The 20,010-nt window shown below is 36.1% G+C and overlaps 1 protein-coding gene and 1 long non-coding RNA gene across 2 annotated transcripts in view; one reads left to right on the forward strand and one right to left on the reverse strand.

Moving 5' to 3' along the window:
* Positions 1-958: 958 nt before the first annotated feature.
* Positions 959-20,010, reverse strand: part of LOC105364015 (sestrin-3-like) — a 220,761-nt gene continuing 201,709 nt past the window's right edge. Inside the window, exons 4-9 of the mRNA XM_011501849.1 lie at positions 7,655-7,825; positions 3,366-3,548; positions 2,611-2,851; positions 2,156-2,421; positions 1,684-2,058; positions 959-1,343 (exon numbers count right to left, since the gene is read on the reverse strand). Of these exons, the coding sequence (XP_011500151.1) occupies positions 1,257-1,343; positions 1,684-2,058; positions 2,156-2,421; positions 2,611-2,851; positions 3,366-3,548; positions 7,655-7,825 (1,323 nt within the window). The 3' untranslated portion in view covers positions 959-1,256. The remainder of the gene's footprint in view (positions 1,344-1,683; positions 2,059-2,155; positions 2,422-2,610; positions 2,852-3,365; positions 3,549-7,654; positions 7,826-20,010) is intronic.
* Positions 15,174-15,495, forward strand: LOC105364014 (uncharacterized). The gene is made up of 2 exons (XR_912938.1): positions 15,174-15,320; positions 15,395-15,495. It is a non-coding gene; the product is annotated as an uncharacterized LOC105364014 (long non-coding RNA).

The following is a 20,010-nucleotide window of genomic DNA, read 5'->3' on the forward strand; positions in this document are numbered from 1 at the left end:
CATAATGTACTTGTTTTTTCAAATGCTCATCCGGTAGATAGACATATCTTAACTGGTGTATCTTTACCATTAATAAATGGTTAATTGTCCGTTATTTATTTTACATTTATATCAATTACTTGTATGATGTATTATATAGTTGCTGCTACGTCCATTATACGACTACACGACAAGGGAAGCTATTGCAAGTGAGGCTTATCCATATATGAAATAGATATTTATACACGCAACAATTGCTGAGCATGATGCCCACATTACCCTAACTCGAGCTTAATTATTGCCATATTGAAACACGGTGCCTTTGCTTTATATTATTCGAAATTACAGACAACAGCTACTATAGACCGCTTAAGAGGTTCGTAAAAACGTAGAGTCACGGTAATCGTATTTAAAAGCAACATAAACTTCATCGAGTATAACGGTTAATCATTGGGCACTCGTATAATACCCATTATTCGTATAATAATTAAATAATTTTTATTTAATAATATATATAATAATTTTTATTTTAATAATTATTTAGTAAGAAGTAAAAAAAAAATGATAAAAATTTCTTTTTAATGCGAAATCGTCTTTATCATAAGAAGTCCAATAATGCTTCTGCGTGAAGAAGAAAATTAAAACTGATAATTGATTGAATTGCTATTTACAAATCACTTTTACGAAAACTTCCTTATCTCTGTACTCTCCGCTAAGTGCAATCAATTAGAAAATTGTTAGAAAATAAAATTAAAAATACGATCTATAGTAATAATCTTGAACTTTCTCTCCCTTCTCCCCTCACAATCCTTGTATCCCACCCATTCTTTATCTCTCTCTCTCTCTCTCTCTCTCTCTCTCTCTCTATCTATCTATCTATCTATCTATCTATCTATCTATCTCTCTATCTCTCTCTCCCTCGCTCTTTCTCTCGCACGCGCGCGCGCACAAGTGCACGTTCTGTCATTCCCTCTTCTCTACCTCTCTAATTATCACGCAAGCACTTTGTATCATTCATTCATACAAAACAAAATTTAAAGGCTTATAGAATTTTAGCTTTCACGAAGTCTTTTACGCGCTACACTTGCAAGGAAATTTATCTGTTACGCTACATTCATTTCTCTCAAACAATGTGATAAATTTAATAATCATGCCTCCTTCTGTAACCAGACAGTAGACTCGTGTATATTCGCGTTTTACTAGCCTCTTTATAACTCCCATGAGTGGGTGTCAGGCCCGTGAAAAAAATCTTGCACACTTAACTGACTCTTGGATAGTTAGGTCATGTAGCGCATCACTGCGCGCAATGCGTACAACAATTCGGCTTGCATACGAGCTTCAAGGATCATTAGATTAACGTGAACCTAAATGGAAACAAATCATTCTGTTAAGTTTCATCTTTCATCATGTATTATGTCAATTTTTTTTTTTTTAATTTACTCAAAATTAATTTTTATTTAATTTTATCTCAGTTTCTTTTATTTTATATTATTTGCGTCTCTCAATTAATAGTCAAGTAATTCGATTACAAGTATCGTTATGGAATTTATAAAATTAACAATATGTAAATTGGTTTAAGTATTGGCGCGTGCACGGCACGAAACTACGAATGTTAACGAGACTGTAATAAATCACTTGATAACTTAGGTAATCAATTAAATAGCTTTCTTTTCATAAGGGAATGGGAAGAAATAAAAAGCATACCTTCTCGCTGTGCTTGAACTCGCGCATCACGCGGTCGTAATCCCTTTTCGTGACGCGCTCCGGATAGCAGACAGCACTTTTGATGAAAGTCTTGAGGCTGCGTTCGAGTAGCTGATTAACCTCGTTGTAGTCATAATCATCGTGTCTAATACCGAACATACACTGAATGTAATTCCAGATGGCCCGCCTGAAGCGCGACGTATCGACTTTGCTGTGTGTGCCCATGGTGTAATACGTGAGGTTGTAGGCAGTCTTGAATTTATCGTCGAGTAGATTGCCAACGTCGTTGTAAAGCCTATTAACCAGTGAGTAACCGTGATCGTCCCAGGAATAGTCCTGCACACGGAACGTCGGGATGTCGTTTAACTGGCCGCGCTACAAGCGTGACAAACGAAATAAGACTTTAATACCCGATCGACGCTTACTGCCTATATTCAACGCGCTACGCTCGTCAGGCGCCTTGATCAATTACCTTGGCAAAGTCCTGATAAATGAAAGCTGGATCTTCGATGAAGAGGCCGATGTCGGAATCGAGGATCGAGCTGATACGCTGGGGCGCTGCCGCCAGTTCCGCGGACTGCGTCTCCACTGTCTCGAACCGCTTCGACAGCTCCTCCTGGGTAATCTGATACGACTCCGACTTCTCTGAGAGACGCTTCATGCGCTCCATCAGCGTCTCTACTCCAACCTCCTGCTCGCCCACGATACTCGGAGATGAAGGCGGCGAAGGTATTTTATCTGAGGATAATCAAAGACGAAAACGGGATTAGCTTAAATGCGAAGCTCTGGAGAGATGCCGTAAGATATAGGGCGTTTCGCCCGTCGAATCTAATATCCTCTTGCAATTGCGAATAGTAGTATTAAAATCAAATGGCATTGGCTCATTATTTGTATTAATTTTTTTTTTCAATATAGCTTCGAGCATACCAGTTTTGCCGATGCCGTTGGGAATCTGTTTGGGGCTGCTCAAGAGCTTGTCCGTCGTCGGCTTGGGGATATTGCTGTTCGCTTGGATGTTCTCCTTGTAATTGTGCCCCATTACGTTATCCAGCTCCTCGTTGATACCGCAAGAGAAGACAAAGGACGAGAGAGAGTGAAAATGAGCCAACAGTACTATCGCATGTACAACCTCTGCTAACGACCAGTTATCCGCTCCTTTTGTCAGTTTCTACAAAAATAAATAGAAAAATTCCTTATCATTTTTTTCAACTTCTAAGCTTTCACATTTCTATTATATACGCGTGCGCGAGCTTGTTCATACATAAAATCACTAATACATAGTGCCCTGAATATCTCACTAACAATTTTATATTTATATAGCTGAATCGAGAAGTCGAAAAACGTGTTTTAGATCAAAATGAAATACACGCTAAATATCATTTTCATTAATAGGCCAACAATTTCACAAAAATTAAGTATACATACGCGCGCGCACATACACGCCCACACAGACATATAAATACAATAAACTATATATATATATATATATTTATTTATATAATTACATGAGATGCGAGATAGAAAATGAATAAATTCAGAACTTGCTAATTCAAAACAGGTACTTCTGATAATTTAAAGCGCTTGACTTATCGACTAGAAATGTTTTCCAAGGCTATCGAATTGGTTAACTTGGATATCATGCGCACGTAAAATAATATTATCCATTTTAAAAAAGCACTCACCTCAATGTGTGTTTTGTTTAAAAGCCAGGGTCTGTGTGCCAGAATCTTGTTGATTTCGTACAGATCCTGTAGTTTGCTTGGTATAGATCTCAAACCTTGTAACCACGATTCGTGTCCTCCTTGATGGAGAAACTCTGACTTTTGCAAGTTTATCAGGTAACTGCATTGATGTCTACCTGCGGCCTGTAATTGTAAATAGTCATTCTCTGCGACTTCTTAACATTAATATTCGTACCATCACCAAATATTGGTGCTTAACAAATATTTGTGATAATAACCATGAAATTATACAAAAGTTGCCAATACATTACTTTAATGTGATTATTAAATTATCTTAAAATAATAATGCCGATAACTCTCTATAGAAATAATAAAAATTATCATAAATATTTTTTCTAGTTTAAATACCATTGTATACTGCGAATTAAGTAAAGAACTGTAAAAGCTTTGAGCATTCGCCAATATCATCATTCCATTTTCCCACAATTTATACAGCTTACCTGCAGCACGCAGCACGCAACTCACATTTACACATACATACATACATTCGTGCACAAGCACGCGCTCACTCACGCACAGCACAGCACACACGCACATACGCATATATATATATATTTTTTTTTATTTATTTATTTTCCTATTTATTTATTTATTAGATGCACAAAAGTAACACAGATGCATATGTTTATGGTAAAAAAAAAAATAATAAAGCCCGGCGAATCGATTGTGTATAAGAACAAAAAACAATAAGGGGACCCAATAATACTTTCCACTTTATGAGGATTATCAAAAAATGAAAATAGAAAATTGCTCGTAGCCGAGTGCTCAATGGTATCAGCATTTCTTTTGTTAAACATGGCCTGTTATTACGCGGGCGATATGCTCAAGTTACAAATACAGATACCTATAACTTTTTGGTAATTAGGACTTTTCGATATTATGAGACGACATTATTTAATAAAGTAATGTCGAAGCCTAATTATCGTACTTTCCAAATGGCGATGCTAATCCGTAAATGACCCATAAGTGTAGAAAATACTGCTGTGGCATTGGTTAAAAGTGTCGCATAAATTTCTTACATTTCGTAAATGGTAAGATAGAGCTCGTATTACTCCATAATATTATTCTTCATATAGATAAATGGATTTTTTATTTATTTTTTTTTTTTTTTTTATACCTTCACCTACTTTTCGCATAATCAATTTTTACGTTGTCTTCGGTAAATATCATGGTAAGTGCTTGTACCAGGAGAAGAAATATAATTGTTTCAATTGTAAAAGTTGTCGACCCTCTATTTTCGGTGCTTAAACAATAAAAAGTTATCTCGAGCATCGCGACTTCTTCTCGCGCACGAGAAAGAGAATTAACTCGCTGTGCCAGACTTTTTTCTCGCATGATCCGAGCGGTATTTACCGCACATGAGAGCTTGTTTTTCAGGTACATTATCTTATCGTTTATCACATGGTTCGGGCGTGCGTACACGTCCGCACAAATTTTTCGTCCGATTAAATGTATTTTCAATCGATATGCGAAGGCCTCGTGACATATTTTATTAAGCCTTTTCTTTTTTGCTTTATGATACACGCAAAAGAAATATCAAATGAAAATTCTGCTTCACTCGTCACAAATTACTTTTCTTAATTGATTTCAATTTGTAATTTAATTGTTTTTTGAATGATACACTGTTAAGGAGGTGAATTTCTGAAAATTATATTTACTGTTTTTTCATCGAGTACTAAAACTTGTGAAAGATAATACAGACATAAAATTATTTGATAACGATAATACCGCCTACAAATTTTTTCATAATTTGGTAAAAATTATATTACTGACAGCAAATCTTTTTAGAGCATCAAACTACTTATACAGTGCTGATAACGTATTTTATAATTTTAATCAATGCGAAATGCACGTGATGTCTATTTTAGCGATAGAATAAAAGAATTATTATTAAATTAAAATTTTGACAATTGTAAAAAAAATTGTATTATCAGTAGGGAAACTAAGTGAAACAAAAGCAATAAGTTTTGAAGCCAAACATAATTACAAAGAATCTAAGTATAAAGAATATTCTGGCTTATTTTGTTGAATTTCTGAGCTTTTTAAATTAATCATATGACTTACGTATAGTTGCGTTCGCAACTGAGCAAATAAAAGCTTACAAATAACTTTGCCTCACGATTTCTAGTTAATTCTTTAAATTACACTTAAAACATTACTTTTAATTATCATTTGTCAAGCGATTATTATTTATTAACCATGTAAATTGTAACAAATTAGAATGGTAAAAGTACTGTCTGCAAAAGAATAAATAGATTTTATGTTTGATCTTCGAAATGACTCATTCTCTTTTTAACTTGGCTCTCTTTAATTCAATAAAATGTTAAATTATCCATAACTATAGAATAGTATAGTATAATTAATTATACGTAAAAACACTTAATGCAAACTTATTATTTAAAAACATTTAGAAGTAATAATATCCATACTTTTAATTTGTTATACTTTACTTTCAGATCACATTCGGTGTAGAAAAATCGAATAGAAAAATCATTCTATCTTTTTATTCTTGCATTCAGCAGTAAATTATGCTTTTAAAAAGCCAAATTTTGCATTCAAACTACAGTATTGTAAACATCGAAAAAAAAGGAATATAATAAATATAACATCCGATACGTCTGACGAATATATCAAAAGCCTAATCTGCGAGTAATAAGTTTTTCTACTACAACGAAAAAAAAAAAGAGAAAGTAGATATCACGATGTGCTGTTGTATACACCAGAGGCCGAAACTTGGCTGCCATGGAAAAAGCAATTTACTCCGTCAAACTTTATCCATTGCCGCGACAAGAGAAAGAGAAATAATCGATTTTTCATTTTTAAATAGTGATTCAAAGGGTAGTGGTTATCGGTCGATTGCTACCTTTTTTACGCAGTCGTAAATATTAACTGTCAGTGACTTTTGCAAAACAAAAAACAAAAAAAAAACAAAAAAAAAAGATAGATTTTCTTTATTGTATTATACAGAATTATTTCTAACAATCCTAACCATCCACGATTGTAGTAAGGATATCATTCCAGTAAAAGTATGTATATATATATAATTCCGAGGCTTATTAATAAGTTTTGAGAAAGCGATAAGTCTTTAGATATTATGAAAAATTCAGGATACACAAATTAAGAAGTGTTTTATAGACTGCACCAGATATTTAATGATGTAATAATTCAATAATACAGTAAGTATCAAATTTAAATCCGATACTATTTTTCTAAACGAAAAATATACAATCTCGCAACTTTATACGGTCGTTCTTCACCGAATTAAGATAATACAGGTTATGAAAAAAAATATTTGAAAAATTGACTTCTTCGACTAATAACTCGTAATTTAAAATACTAACTAACGAGCTTTAAGATCACACCAAGTTCACCAAGTCACTAGAGAACGAGAATCAAAGAACAGAAATTAAGAAAATCGTCGCGTCTAATGGACTCGACAAGTGGATAAGTGGAAGCTGCGTACATCGCATCGATCCTTGCGAACTTTAATAATTACGTCTTGTCGCGATAAACTCTGACCTAAGAACATGCGTGCACGTACGAGAAGAGTGATAGAATACTGTCGAGAAAACTGCATATTTTACGCTAAGACGCGAGAACCACGTTATTAAGGTACTCAAAATACCTAAAGCACATTGGCTTATTTACAGATTACGATTACATTGTTAGATGCACTCCACGCTTCATTGATTATTAACAACAAAGTAATAAGCATATATGACTTTTGTCATGTAATAGCTTAATAACGACAGTTCGCGAAATTGTTTAATCCGAGGCTTTCGCCGCTCTCTGTCCGCTTTCATTAGCAATATATTAAATAATAAGTTAGCTCGATTTTCAACATTTTCATATATTATTTGCTTGAGTTACATAAACGCAGCTGATTGAGAGCTTTATAAAGACTTATTTCAAATAAAGATTATCCAATTGAAATAAATTTGAAGTAACGAGAAATTTAGTCAGGTCAATGACAATAATTTTCTCAACTTTTTTCTTCTTGTCAACGCTTCAGACGCGAGAAAAGAATTAATTATAATTTTAGAAACAATTATTTTGTTTAAGGCGTTATAAAAGCTTGCGACATAGAGCGCGATTGAATAAATAATGCCTTTAATAGAATATTAAGCTGTGCTAACTTTCAACCGACACGACCTAATGAATACATTAAAGAATATATTGACCTCATTTGTTATTCATTTAAATAGTGAGATAAAAGTGCAGTAATTCACCATGATGGCGATAAGATGTCGATAATCATACGGAAGCGGACCGTCGGCCCGCAATATGAAATTCTGGGTGCGTAAAAAGTGCTCTAGGTAAGTCGGATGCGAGGACATTACCCGGGATACATGGTCCAGCCTGTTGTTTTGTAAGAATGCATCCATCAGCAGCATGTGTGTCTGTAACATGGCAAAGAGAATCGGCGATTAATACGCAGCACTCGAGTGATGAAGGCATTTTGTTTTTCATTTCACGACCACGTTCGTCGTGATTCTTATCGGCCCACGATCTATGCGCAGGGTGCGCGCGCGCGCACGTCCACGCTTATATCTTATAATACGAGATAATCTGTGAGAAGTGTTTACTGTTGTTATGGGCGCCACGGCTCTTTTAAGAAAAAAAAATCAGGACGCGCGCGCCTCGAAGGGAAAGGAGGAAATTGCGGGATATTAGGGCGGGAAAGCGCGAGCGCCGCGTTCGTATTGAATCCCAAGGCGCCTTGGCTGTATAAACCGCTCGGGCGGAAATGGCTTGTTGCCGAGCACGACGCCTTAACGAGAAAGAAGTCCGGGAACCAGCGCTACGACTGGCCTGGAGCTATTTTTCGCGATGGCATCGAGTACGCTTTCGAAGTAGAATTAGCGGGCTGCTCGAGGTCGCGGAGGAGAAGATGAGCCTTCGAGGCTCATCTGCCGGGAATCCGCGGCTTGATTAAACCCCGCGGCGTGAATAGAGGAGCGAGCGAGGCGCGATAGCCCCCGGCTTCTCTATAAATATAGCCAAATGAAAATCGCGGTGATAGGCGAGCGCCTGCTGTATATATCTAACAAAAACAAGTGTTGCTCAAGCTTTGCATAAGTATCACGGCGCGCGCAATATCGCCGTCGTATGCGTATACATTGGGCTGCACGAGAAGTGGCAGCAGCACCTTTTGTCTAGCCGACTGCCACCGCCGTCGCCGCGACCGCCACCGTCGCTACCACTGTCGCCGTCGTCACCATATCGCTCACAGCGATCCCGCATACTTTTTCGTTTCCCTCCTATTTGCTTCCTTAAAGAGGTATTGTGCGCGCGCACCGTCTCTAGATCGAGTCGGGTTCCGTCGCGCAATCAGGTGTTTATATTGCATCATTTCGTGTGCGACGAGCATCGAAAATACTAGCCGTTCCGCGCATATGTATAGACGCACGTTAGAAAGAAAAAGAAAAGGAAATCGATCGAGGCTCTTTTATTGGCTGCATTAATGTGCAAGTTCGCTCGTGTTATCATTGCTGACCTGTTCGCCTGCACGAAAATTGTACATTCACGCGCGCACGCACGCACGCGTGAGCAAACACACACATGCACAATGATGCGCGTGCGTAAGAAAAAAAGAGAATGAGAGAGATGACCCGCTGACGCGATTCTCTCTAGATTGATTGAAAATCGGATGGTGAGTTTTTTTAGAAGCCCGATCAAATAATGGATTTGTTATTTCGTGAAGACAAATGGGATCTGCATGAGAAATAAGCTGCAACTTCTTTGCCAGCGCTGCCGAAGCTCTCCCGCTAGCGTATATTTATTTAAACGGGAGCCTAGTGTATGGTAATGTATTTATACAGAAAACAATTGAAATGGAAATAAAATAAGAAGGGAAAATCCTACGTTTATTCGTAGACACTGGCATTCGGTTCTTTTCAAAATGCTCCAGGAAGCCCCATACCTCCCGTTCTCTTATCCCCCCGTACTCTCTCTCTCTCTCTCTCTCTCTCTCTCTATATATATATATATATATATATATATATATATATATATATATATATATATATATATCAGTGCGTCTGTATATGCGTGTATTATGTCCCTTCTCTTTTACTCTATTTATTTCTATTTTCGTTTCTCCATTTACTTTGTCTTTTATAACTCAAGTGATGTTTGGGAATCTATGCTATAAATCTACCCTTCGAATCCAGTAAAGAGGAATTTCTTTAGTATCATAAAACTTTCAAACAGCAGCCGCAACCTTTCTCGCATAACATATTCATAAATCCGATGTACGAGATGCGCTTGCTTTAAGTTGCGCAATGCTAATTATCATTATAGATATACCATAAAAAAACGGTAATCGATAATCTTCGAATCATAAAATTAATCAACATTACTCTTTCGAATAGATATTTTTCCCTCTTGTGATTTTTTTTATTCTCAGTATGCGATCGATACATAATTCTGATTAAGAGCTTTTAATCCAAATGTATCCGTAAACATTTAACGGACTATTACATTGAATTACGTAGCAAAATCAGATTTGGAAATCGCAAAATAAGAGAGACCTCATGCTACATTTATAAATATAAATATAAGTATAAGTGTATGTGTACGTACACGTCCGCGCACAAATGCACATAGGTATACATGAAGCTTTGTATTTCAAAATCACAATTAAAATATTAATTGATTCTTACGCTTATACGTATCATATTTGTCATAAATAATTTATAAACATAGAGGACCACTCTTGCTGAGCTACTCATCATTAAAAAAACATTTACACTTTCATTATGAATCCGCCATAAAGCGCGCAACTGCTTATACACCGCCGTACATACTACCATTTAAATAACCAACATTCAGCTCGTTTTGTTCGTCGGTCTTACTACTCGTGGCTTTCATAATTAACATATCAGAGAGTCCCGAGAGTAAGACGGTAGCTGGGGACGATCTCGTGTCGGCATCGGGACCACCTTGTGTTCACGGCTGGCAAGACTCATCGCTTATTCCAGGCATTGCTGCGGCGGTGCGTCGTCGTCGCTTGTCTCGCCTTTCAAAAGGAGAGCATATTGCGGGCACGCGCGCGCGCGCACACATACACACACACGCACACACGCACACACATACAAATATCGCCGCGTACGCAGCGCACATATACATATTATATCGTAAACTCTGGAGCTGATAAGGAGAGCGCGAGCTCGGACGCGTTGCGTCGGCGGCGCTTTTTTCTTTATAAAAGCCACGGCAACGAAAAAAATTTCACCCGTGCACCTGCGCAACGGACTCTATGCGCACTTACGAATGCAAATGCAAATGAGCACCACAACTATAATACATGCATTTTATCAATATTGATTTGCTGCTTTGATAAGGGCACGAGCCGTCGCGATTACAAGTGACGGAATCGATGCGCGGGGACGCAAAGCGATGAAAAATATTAACGTCTCGCTTGCGAAGCAATTTTTTTTTATTTTATCGGTGTTTTGCATTTTCTCTCCAAGATGAACGAGATGTATAAGAGTAGCCGCAAGTCGTGACATTGTTTTTAGTAAGCTACTTTTCCGGTTTCAGATAATGCCTCTTTTCATGTAATAGCTTGCTAATATATATATATATATTTAGTATATTGAAGCACAGTGGAGTCATTCGTGATTTTAATTCTCTAGATTGCCGTTGTCTTTCAATGCACACTTAACTATCCCCATTTCGTCAATTAGTCCCCTCCCCTACCCAATTTTCAAAATAAACCAAAATTTCACACAGGATAGTAATGAATTTTTCTAAAATAAATGCGAAATTCATTCTGCTCCGTCGGTGGAGGTATACTGAACTATGCTAATGGTGTCGCTAAAATAAAGTCTGGTGTTTCCTTCAAAATGTATCTTTAGAATCAGTGTATTTTCAACGATTTCCACGAATTAAATATATTTTATAAATCAACAATTTAAACAAGTACTTAAATAAATTGAGAAGTTTTACATCTATTTCATGCTAATTATTAAATTTAATTATATAATAACTTATATTTAATCGAAACTAATTATAACTGACATATATTAACTTCAATTTTTAATTGTATTTACAGTAAATTATGACTTTTCGTCCAATCAATATTTTTAGCCATGTTATTTGTTAATCTCGACTAAGAAATATAATATACATTCACAAAGAATTTAACCCTATATAATGTAAAAGAGAACGGATCATTTTATTATAATAAATTAGAATAAGGAGATATGATAACACATTTTAAATAATTGCTTCTTATCTCAATAATAGCGTACATTGATATAGACGTTTTATACGTTGTAATCTTGAAAGCTTTTACATTACACGTACAAACAATTTATGTAGAAAATTGATTGTATTGTGTACATGAGAATAAAAACAAAATACAAAAAAAACAAAAAACTGTAAATTCGCTTTTTTCAGTTATTCGCGTGGCTCTAATTTAGTATATCATTTGTCACTCGATGTATTCGTAAAATATCTAATTTTCACTTATATGCTCGTATGGCAAATAAAAATGTAAAGCTTAAAGCGTATGAAAAGATTGTAAGAGATCGGTCATCTACATCTTCGCTTACAAATACAGAAAATGCGCGAAACGCTGATTTTTTCACAATTAGAGACTAAATCGGAATAAGTATCGGAGAGAGAAAAATAATGAGAAATAGAGACCGTTAGCATCAACGCGCGACATCAGCAATCCCCGGTGCGATATTGTTGAGTTACAAGAAAGGCCGATAAGAGCAAAACGCCTCGATACTCCATTAAATTAAGAGGAAACGCTATAGTTACATACAGTAGTAACGATACACCTACTTACAACAGACTCCACAAAAGAGACTTGAACATTATGCGGGATCATCAGCGCGGAATAACAAGCACACATCGAGCTACTCACAATGGGAATGACACGAACTACAATAGATCGTATCATCGCTAGTAGATAACAATCTTTATATCTTTATTTAAATTTCGGAAAATCTGAAAAGACTTTAACTAATCAGCGGTCAGGTAAATATGCTGATGAGCTTCCAAGAATCGGATGAGTGATTTTGTTACAAGGAGTAAGCGTTATTAATTAAGAATAAAAGAAATGGAAATGTTGTAGAGGAGTTTTCTTCTCGTAAATATACAATATAATACATGTGATTTCGTCTGAAGCATTATGACGCATGGCACTAAAAATGAAAATATTTATAAACAAATTCATCAGTTTGCAAATAGTTTTTTAATTAATAAAAAACCGAGGAGTTCCTTGAACTGGATTAATAAATAAAAATACGATTAATTGAGATAAAATAAATAGCGCAAATAAAGATGGTTTTTCTCGGCGTGCAAGCAATTTCCGAAGAGTCAAACGTAATACTTAAATCTACGCCATTATTCAATATTTTTTCATTTACCGACCGACCCAATTGTGTGTAAAGCAGGATCCGAGGATACAGGCGAAAAAATATGCCGATCCCTTTCATCAAAATGGGCAGAGCCGAAGCGTAAGAGCATACGCGAATTCGTGAACGATTTAAGGAGAAAAGACTACCAAGCGATTTCCTCGAGATACGTCTCTATACTTCTACGCGTATACAATTATGAGCAAGTAAAAAGGTTTCTTAAAACCGGCGTGAAATCACAGTTGGATAGTAGGACGAGAATGGTGAAGAAAAAAGGAAAGAAAATTATCCTTCCGAAGGTAGTCACGTAGAGTGAAGCCAGGTATATGCTTTAAGAAAATATCTCTTATAACCGAAGCCCTTTTCCCTCTTATTCACTCTCCTACACACATACACTCTCTCTCTCTCTCTCTCTCTCTCTCTCTCTCTCTCTATGTATCTATCTCCTTTTTTTCCTTCAATCTCTGGCCAGTCGGAGGCGAAGCCGAAAAAAATTGTCAGCGTAGCCATAGATAGATAGGTAAGGTAGGTAGGTAGGTAGTCATACCGTTGCCTACTAAATCTACAGTACGCTTAAGAAATATCACAATGTAATTGTATTTATTAAAAAGCTGTTCTTGAAGAACCGCTCGATCGTCACTGGGTTTGAAAATATGTTCAATTGACGTCACAAACGCATCGCACGATGTTGACGCTCGGTGTCGTTGATGTTTCGTATCGAAATTTCGAAAAATGCATCTAATGTTAGCACTTTCCATGCAATCCATGTAAGAAACTTGAAGTAAAGAAAAATTTATGAACTGACGATTTGTACGATTTTTCCGCTGTACACACATTTGGCAAGAAGATTTGGCCGCCTGCCCGATTTTAAAATCCCGAAAAACAAGTTACAAGTAATTTTTCAGAAAATAAAATATTTATTCATTTTTTTCATAATTCAAAAAATATATACATATATAGATAAATATATATATATATATATATATAATAATAATAATAACAATAATAATGATAATGATAATAATAATAATAATAATGATAATGATAATGATAATAATAACAATAATAATAATAACAAGTTCATAGACGATAATTAAATGATTCGACGAAAAATCTCTTTGTCCCTATGGCCTAGTATACAGATTTCATAATTTGTCGGTTAGCAAGATATATATATATATATATATATGCCTCTTTCTATCGAGCCTCACTAATACATTAGATCAATAAATATACGTCCAACTCCTCGTACAAGCAATCATTTTTGGGCCCGACTAATAGAAGACTCTAGAACAAATGGATCGCTGCGTTAATAACATGACCAGTAATTTCAAAGCTTCGAGCGAAGACAAAGCGATATTTAAAAAAAACGCTGCACCATTGTTATTGTTTTTCTTCGAATCTAGCAAATACGAGATTTTGACGGATAATAAGGAAGCGAGAGCTACCGGGCAACCACTATGTTCGAAACGCCGGTGTTAAAAACTCGAGAAACAAAAGTTCGGCCCCGGAACGAAGGAGTGGCAGCGGCGGCGGCGGTGGCGGCGAACGAGGATGGCCGGGAATTGTAACGCTGCAATAAAGCTGGCGTGCAGGCCCCGAGAGCTGATCGGATAAGTAGCCACATCAATTTTAATGGCGGCTTGCGTTTTTAATCTCATCAAGCCCCCGAGATACACGGCCGACGCCCGCGTGCCAAAGCAACGCCTAGTAGCGGAGAACGAAAGGTGTGTAGACGGAGACGCGAAGGGCAAAACGCTAGAGGAGCGATGCCGAATTAAAGAAGCGGAGTGTAATTTTGCGAACGAGCGTCTCAAACTGTCGCTCCTGAAAATTGGCAATTACTCCCATGGGCCTCGACATTTTTTCCTAACCGGTCGCATTTCTATTAAATCTTATTGCGCCTAAAGCTATCGCATTTGTGATTTACGGGCAGATTAGTAATTTCTTTCGACGCCACCGCAAAATAACGGCAAAACATTCTCATATAACTTACAAGCTTTGGAGTAAAACTATGAGCCTATTATCGCAACAATATTTTCAAGATTATCAATGCTCGGGCGAGCGACAAATGAAACTACAATTCACCTCGGTATCGCTGACAGATACGAGTGCGAGGGAAGCATTCCCGCAAGAGCGGCAGCATTTCAACAATTGTGTGCACGAACTATGTATCCTATGAATTACGAAAGGCAAAAAAATAACGACAATACGAAATAATTGCTTACTCAAGTAATAACCAACTTAATTAAAATTAATAAGCATCCCAAGCCTCGGCCCTCCGCTCGTCATTTACACGCTGCGGTCGTGCGCTCGACTTTGCGTTTTCTATACTCCGGGACATATACCACGAGTCCTCTACCTCTTTCTATTTTCAAGAAGACGCCGCTTGGAATTAGTGGCTGCAAGTATAATACAATTTGTCAATCGCTAGTACGCCAGTGAAAATAAGGGCACGCGAAATATATTTGTTATTCTAAAGCTCACATTATGTACAAAGCACTTCTCATTGTGACCATCCGTATGTATATCTTGAATATTGTGATATTTTTGAATGCTGATATGCCCCTCATTGTTAATCATATCAATTTTTAGCTCTCATCTATCTTTATCTCGACGATTGATAGTGCGACGAACGTATAACTAATGGTCCAAATATTATAAAAATGGTGAAAAAAGCAAAAAAAAAAAAAAAAGACATTTTGAGCCACGGAAAAGCTGAACAAAAGTAGAAGAATTTGATTTTTTTTTTTCTTTCGCTTTGTCTTTTACTGATGCGCGCGTGAAGAGATTGGTAGGTAAGGCCAGTCACAACCCAACATCAACCCTTCGTCAACGGATCGACTACAGTCGGCCCGTTCACATCATTAACGAGGCCCCGGATCGCTTCCTCGACACTCGTCCATCTCCCACAATGCACACACAAACCCGTGTTTATGTATGTAAGCGCGTAATTAGAATAATTATTGATGCGCCTTTTCTTTCTTTCGTTGTCAATCCGACAGGAGCCATTAATTCGACATTAAATGTGAATTAAAGGGAGTGACAAAATGATCACTGGGCCGGCAGTCGTAAAAGGAATTGAGATTGCGCGCGACCGCGTGTAATCATCTAGCAAAGCTCCGCGAAGAGCAAACCTTGGAATCAAAGGTCTGAAAATAAAAGTTGCGTCATGCGTCAGCGCGTAAGCAAAACACACCAAATGACAGGCGACCTCGATTCATAGACACTTATTGGTTTTAACAATGCTATTGTTCGTATTATTTTTCTTATTCTCGATTTTTTTCTTCTTCTCCTTTACGACTTTTTACAAGTACAATAAGTCAAATATGAGCATCAAAAATGAGACGCTACACATATCCAGATTGATTATTGTGTCATGTTCCTATCGCCGTAATTCTGTCTCCGTCTCTTTTTATTCAACTGGTCTCTTCGTTCAAAGACGTGACAATAATAATAAGCCAATTTTCAATCCACAAGTAAATTTACAATGAAAGAACAGTATACCTGAACGAAAATCATATTGATGATAAGAGACGTTTCATTTAAAACTCTTGCCATGTATTCTAAATGAGATAATGAGGAAATTGAAAGCAATCTTTGCTTCAATTGTTAATCTACCTTAATAAGGTTTATAATAAGTATTCCAGTAGATGTAAAATAGCAAAGCATTGCCTAAAATTTTTATGTGATATCATAATACTTCTAGCAATTAAATACATCATAAATTGAAAAATAAAAAAACTTTTTCAGCAACAAGCTTTATTAAGTATAGAAAATTATTGTTTCTCTTGGAGAATGAAAAAACAATGGGATGTTGTTGGCTCGCAACAAGTTGCAGAGTCCTAGGAAGCTCTATTCCACCGTGATTATTGCCTGAAATTTTATCCAAATGACTCGTAACAAGCCAATGGCATTGGAAATTGTAAGCAGACATCGTTCTGTTAGCTGTTGATTTCTCTATTGATGGGAAAGAGAAACGCGACTGTGCTCATTCTATCCTACATGACTCGCCCAAAGACAAAGAGCTGGAAAACGTCGCCATTTTAAAGAAGCACCCGGCTATTAATTACCTCACGTGCCATAGAATATCTCGCATGAATGTCGAGCCGAAATTTAAATCGATTTATTACTTGGGACTGGTATCGAGCGATAACAAAGACAGACTGCGTTGACGAACAGATGCTCGTTCCCTCAGCGAGACCATAATCGTAAAATTGGCCTTTCTATAGTTACGTAGTTTTGTTCGTGTCACGGAGGGAAATTTTGAAAGGATTAGAATACCTGGGAACGGAAAAGTTTCTAAAAAGGGATAGCTAAGGAAATTACATTTTCTTTTTTTTTTTTTTTTGCCTTTTTTTTTGCTTTTTTTTGCTTTTTTCTTATAAAGAAACATCCATACAAGACTCGTAAGCACAAACAATACCCAACATCAGGATCTCAAAGTGATAAGTATTCTCTCCACTTCGGTACCCAATTCAAAAATGGAGAATCACTATAAGGTTGTGAGAGTTAAGCTTATCTAACAATGCCTTTTAATTAAACTGATGACGTTTTTTCATTTCAGTTTTTCATAATAGTGTTTTTGTATGTAAAAGAGTTCTTAATTATGAAAAGTAATTGTATATAGGGATTGTAATATAAATAGAAACATTGTAAACACGTATCTTTTATAAATTCACTATTACATTAGATGTTCGCTCTTTATATTATATTCAACAATTAATCTTCATTATAGCTTGCTACAATATTATAATTACACTACAAATTACATGTACATTACAGGTTATAGAGTGTAATAAATAAGATGTAATCGTTGAGAATATTTAGTCTAATGAAATTAATTGATTTAATTTATAGTAAACAATAAATTGTTAAAAATAATTAATTTATGAAGAATGGAAATGATCAAACCAATATAATTATTAGATCTATGTTTATTATTAGATATAATGTTAAATAAACATTTAAATATTCAATACATTGTTTTATAGTAGAAGCTCCCGTGAATTATTTTAGTAAATCTTTTATATTCATAAGTGGCGAATGTACAAAAGAAATTAATTGATTCGAAACGTGAAGAATATCAATCATTTATCCGTGCAAGTATTTAAATTCACTAGGTAATAATTAAAAGTATTATTTTTTTTTTTTTTTTTTTCAAGAATAATTCGAAACACAAGCATAAAAAAATTTAAGTGTCACCGATGACTCATGCTACGTTAATAAAAATATTAATGAACAAGTTCAATTTTTTTAGATGAAAATTAAGATTACGAGACGTTCAATCAGCATTAACAAATAATTTTAAATATATTGGTAACGGACGTTGATTGGTCGAATGTATTCCAATACAATGTGTAAAATCATTCTATCGTTCCCTATTTCCATTCGTTTAAAAAAATTAAAAAACTAAGGAAAAAAAAAACAAACAAAAAAAAACTAGCTGCCAAAAACAATTGTATTAGAATTATCGTATAGGCGCATTCCGTTTTCAATTTCAACTTCAAGTTATTTTTAGTGCTGCTATTTGACTTTATCTGTAATTCTCTTTAAAAGTAACATTTTACATTTGACAATGCTGCAATACAAAGCAATATGACCGATACGATATTTGCAGCGCCATTTTCTGCCAACATTATCTTTATAATATATAATCTACTTAAAGTAAAGCGAATTAAATAAATGGAAATGAAAAACAAGAAACTAATTATCTAGGCTTTTATTATTTAGCGAGATAAAATAAGGGGGTCTCAAATTGTCGCCATTAAATATTAAATAAAGCGTAGCGTAAAAAAAAAAAAACTCAAAGTTGAACTTGGTACAATAATTGGAACTCTGATAGTTACAATTATTTCTGACTACATTTGTATAAGAGGCTATAATGCAATTTTCGCACGTGCCTACTAAGCGTGCATCGAGACAATAAAATTCGTGAAACGATCGCCAGCCGTTCACGATTAGTATTTCTTCTTTTCAATATGTTTATCGAAAGTGTGGTTTTTAAATGGAAATAAGTACACGATAAGTCTTGTACCGAGCGCGAATCATTAAAGATTCATTTCTGCATCACTGGTAGACTTAGAGTTTGCCGCAATAGTCGAGCCAACTTGCAACGATGGTGGGATCGCAGTGCACGCAAAAAGGCAACATCGTTCTTGTTGACACTACAGTGTTGCTAACTTGACGCTCGGAACTACATTAACGCCTGCCGCAATATAAAATGGTGACTGTGTAATTGAGAAAATGCACGCTTCGGATGTGTAAAGTAATCCAATGTACTGCTGCCTTCGTAATTTTCAGATACCAGAGTAGATTTTTAAATACCGCGAAAAATATTGAATGTTTGGTATATGAAAGGAAAAATTAATGCTGTAGATAAATGACGCAACGAGTACTTAAATGAGCCAAAAATTGTAATGCATTTCACAGCGGGTACTTTGTGGCAATAATGCACACCGAGGCCATTATTTCTCAAAATTCAGTCTCGAGAAGAAGCCCTACTAAATCTGAATTAAACAAATCCCGTTTCCTCTCTCACTCGCTTTTTCAACCGAACCCAAAAAATCACCGTACGTTCGTTCGATCGTCTCCTTTGACGATCGGCATACCGGGATCTTTCGAAAAATGGAAAAACATCGAGGGCAATAAGAACTTCATCATCGCGAAGTAACACGGCAACAGCTGACTTTCGCCGTAAAAAAAGGGGACGATGACCGTGATTTATTCGCACGTCGCCCTTAAATCCGGCCACTCCGTTATGAGCAACGGAGGCAATAATTTATGGCGTTTCCGCGTTTGCCCATCCATGAAAACAATAGAGTCGCCGCCTACCGCCATGGCAAATCAGATCCAAGATCAGATTTCAGTGCCACTTCTGGGAACCGCGTGCGCGTATGTGAATGTCAGGCTATGCTTGGTGGTGCACCACCGTTTATTTATTAAATGATTATCCCGGAACGCGAAAAAAAGTACGAGAGGGGGGAAATGGTGAATTGTCACGGGCGTCATTATGGCAGTGATATAGGAGTCGTTGCGCTAATTTGAAAGTTTTGTTAAAAGTATATGCACTTAATGTAGCGTGAACACGCAAAGAACTCGCTGTTAAAGGTTAACTGAAATAACATGTTCACTTTGCTTTTATACAAAACCCCGACTTTTATTTATCAGCCAATATTTTTATTTTTTTACCCCCCCCCTCCCACCGTCTT

The sequence above is a fragment of the Ceratosolen solmsi genome, unplaced genomic scaffold, assembly GCF_000503995.2.
Source record: "Ceratosolen solmsi marchali unplaced genomic scaffold, CerSol_1.0 scaffold23, whole genome shotgun sequence".
Classification (NCBI taxonomy): domain Eukaryota; kingdom Metazoa; phylum Arthropoda; class Insecta; order Hymenoptera; family Agaonidae; genus Ceratosolen; species Ceratosolen solmsi.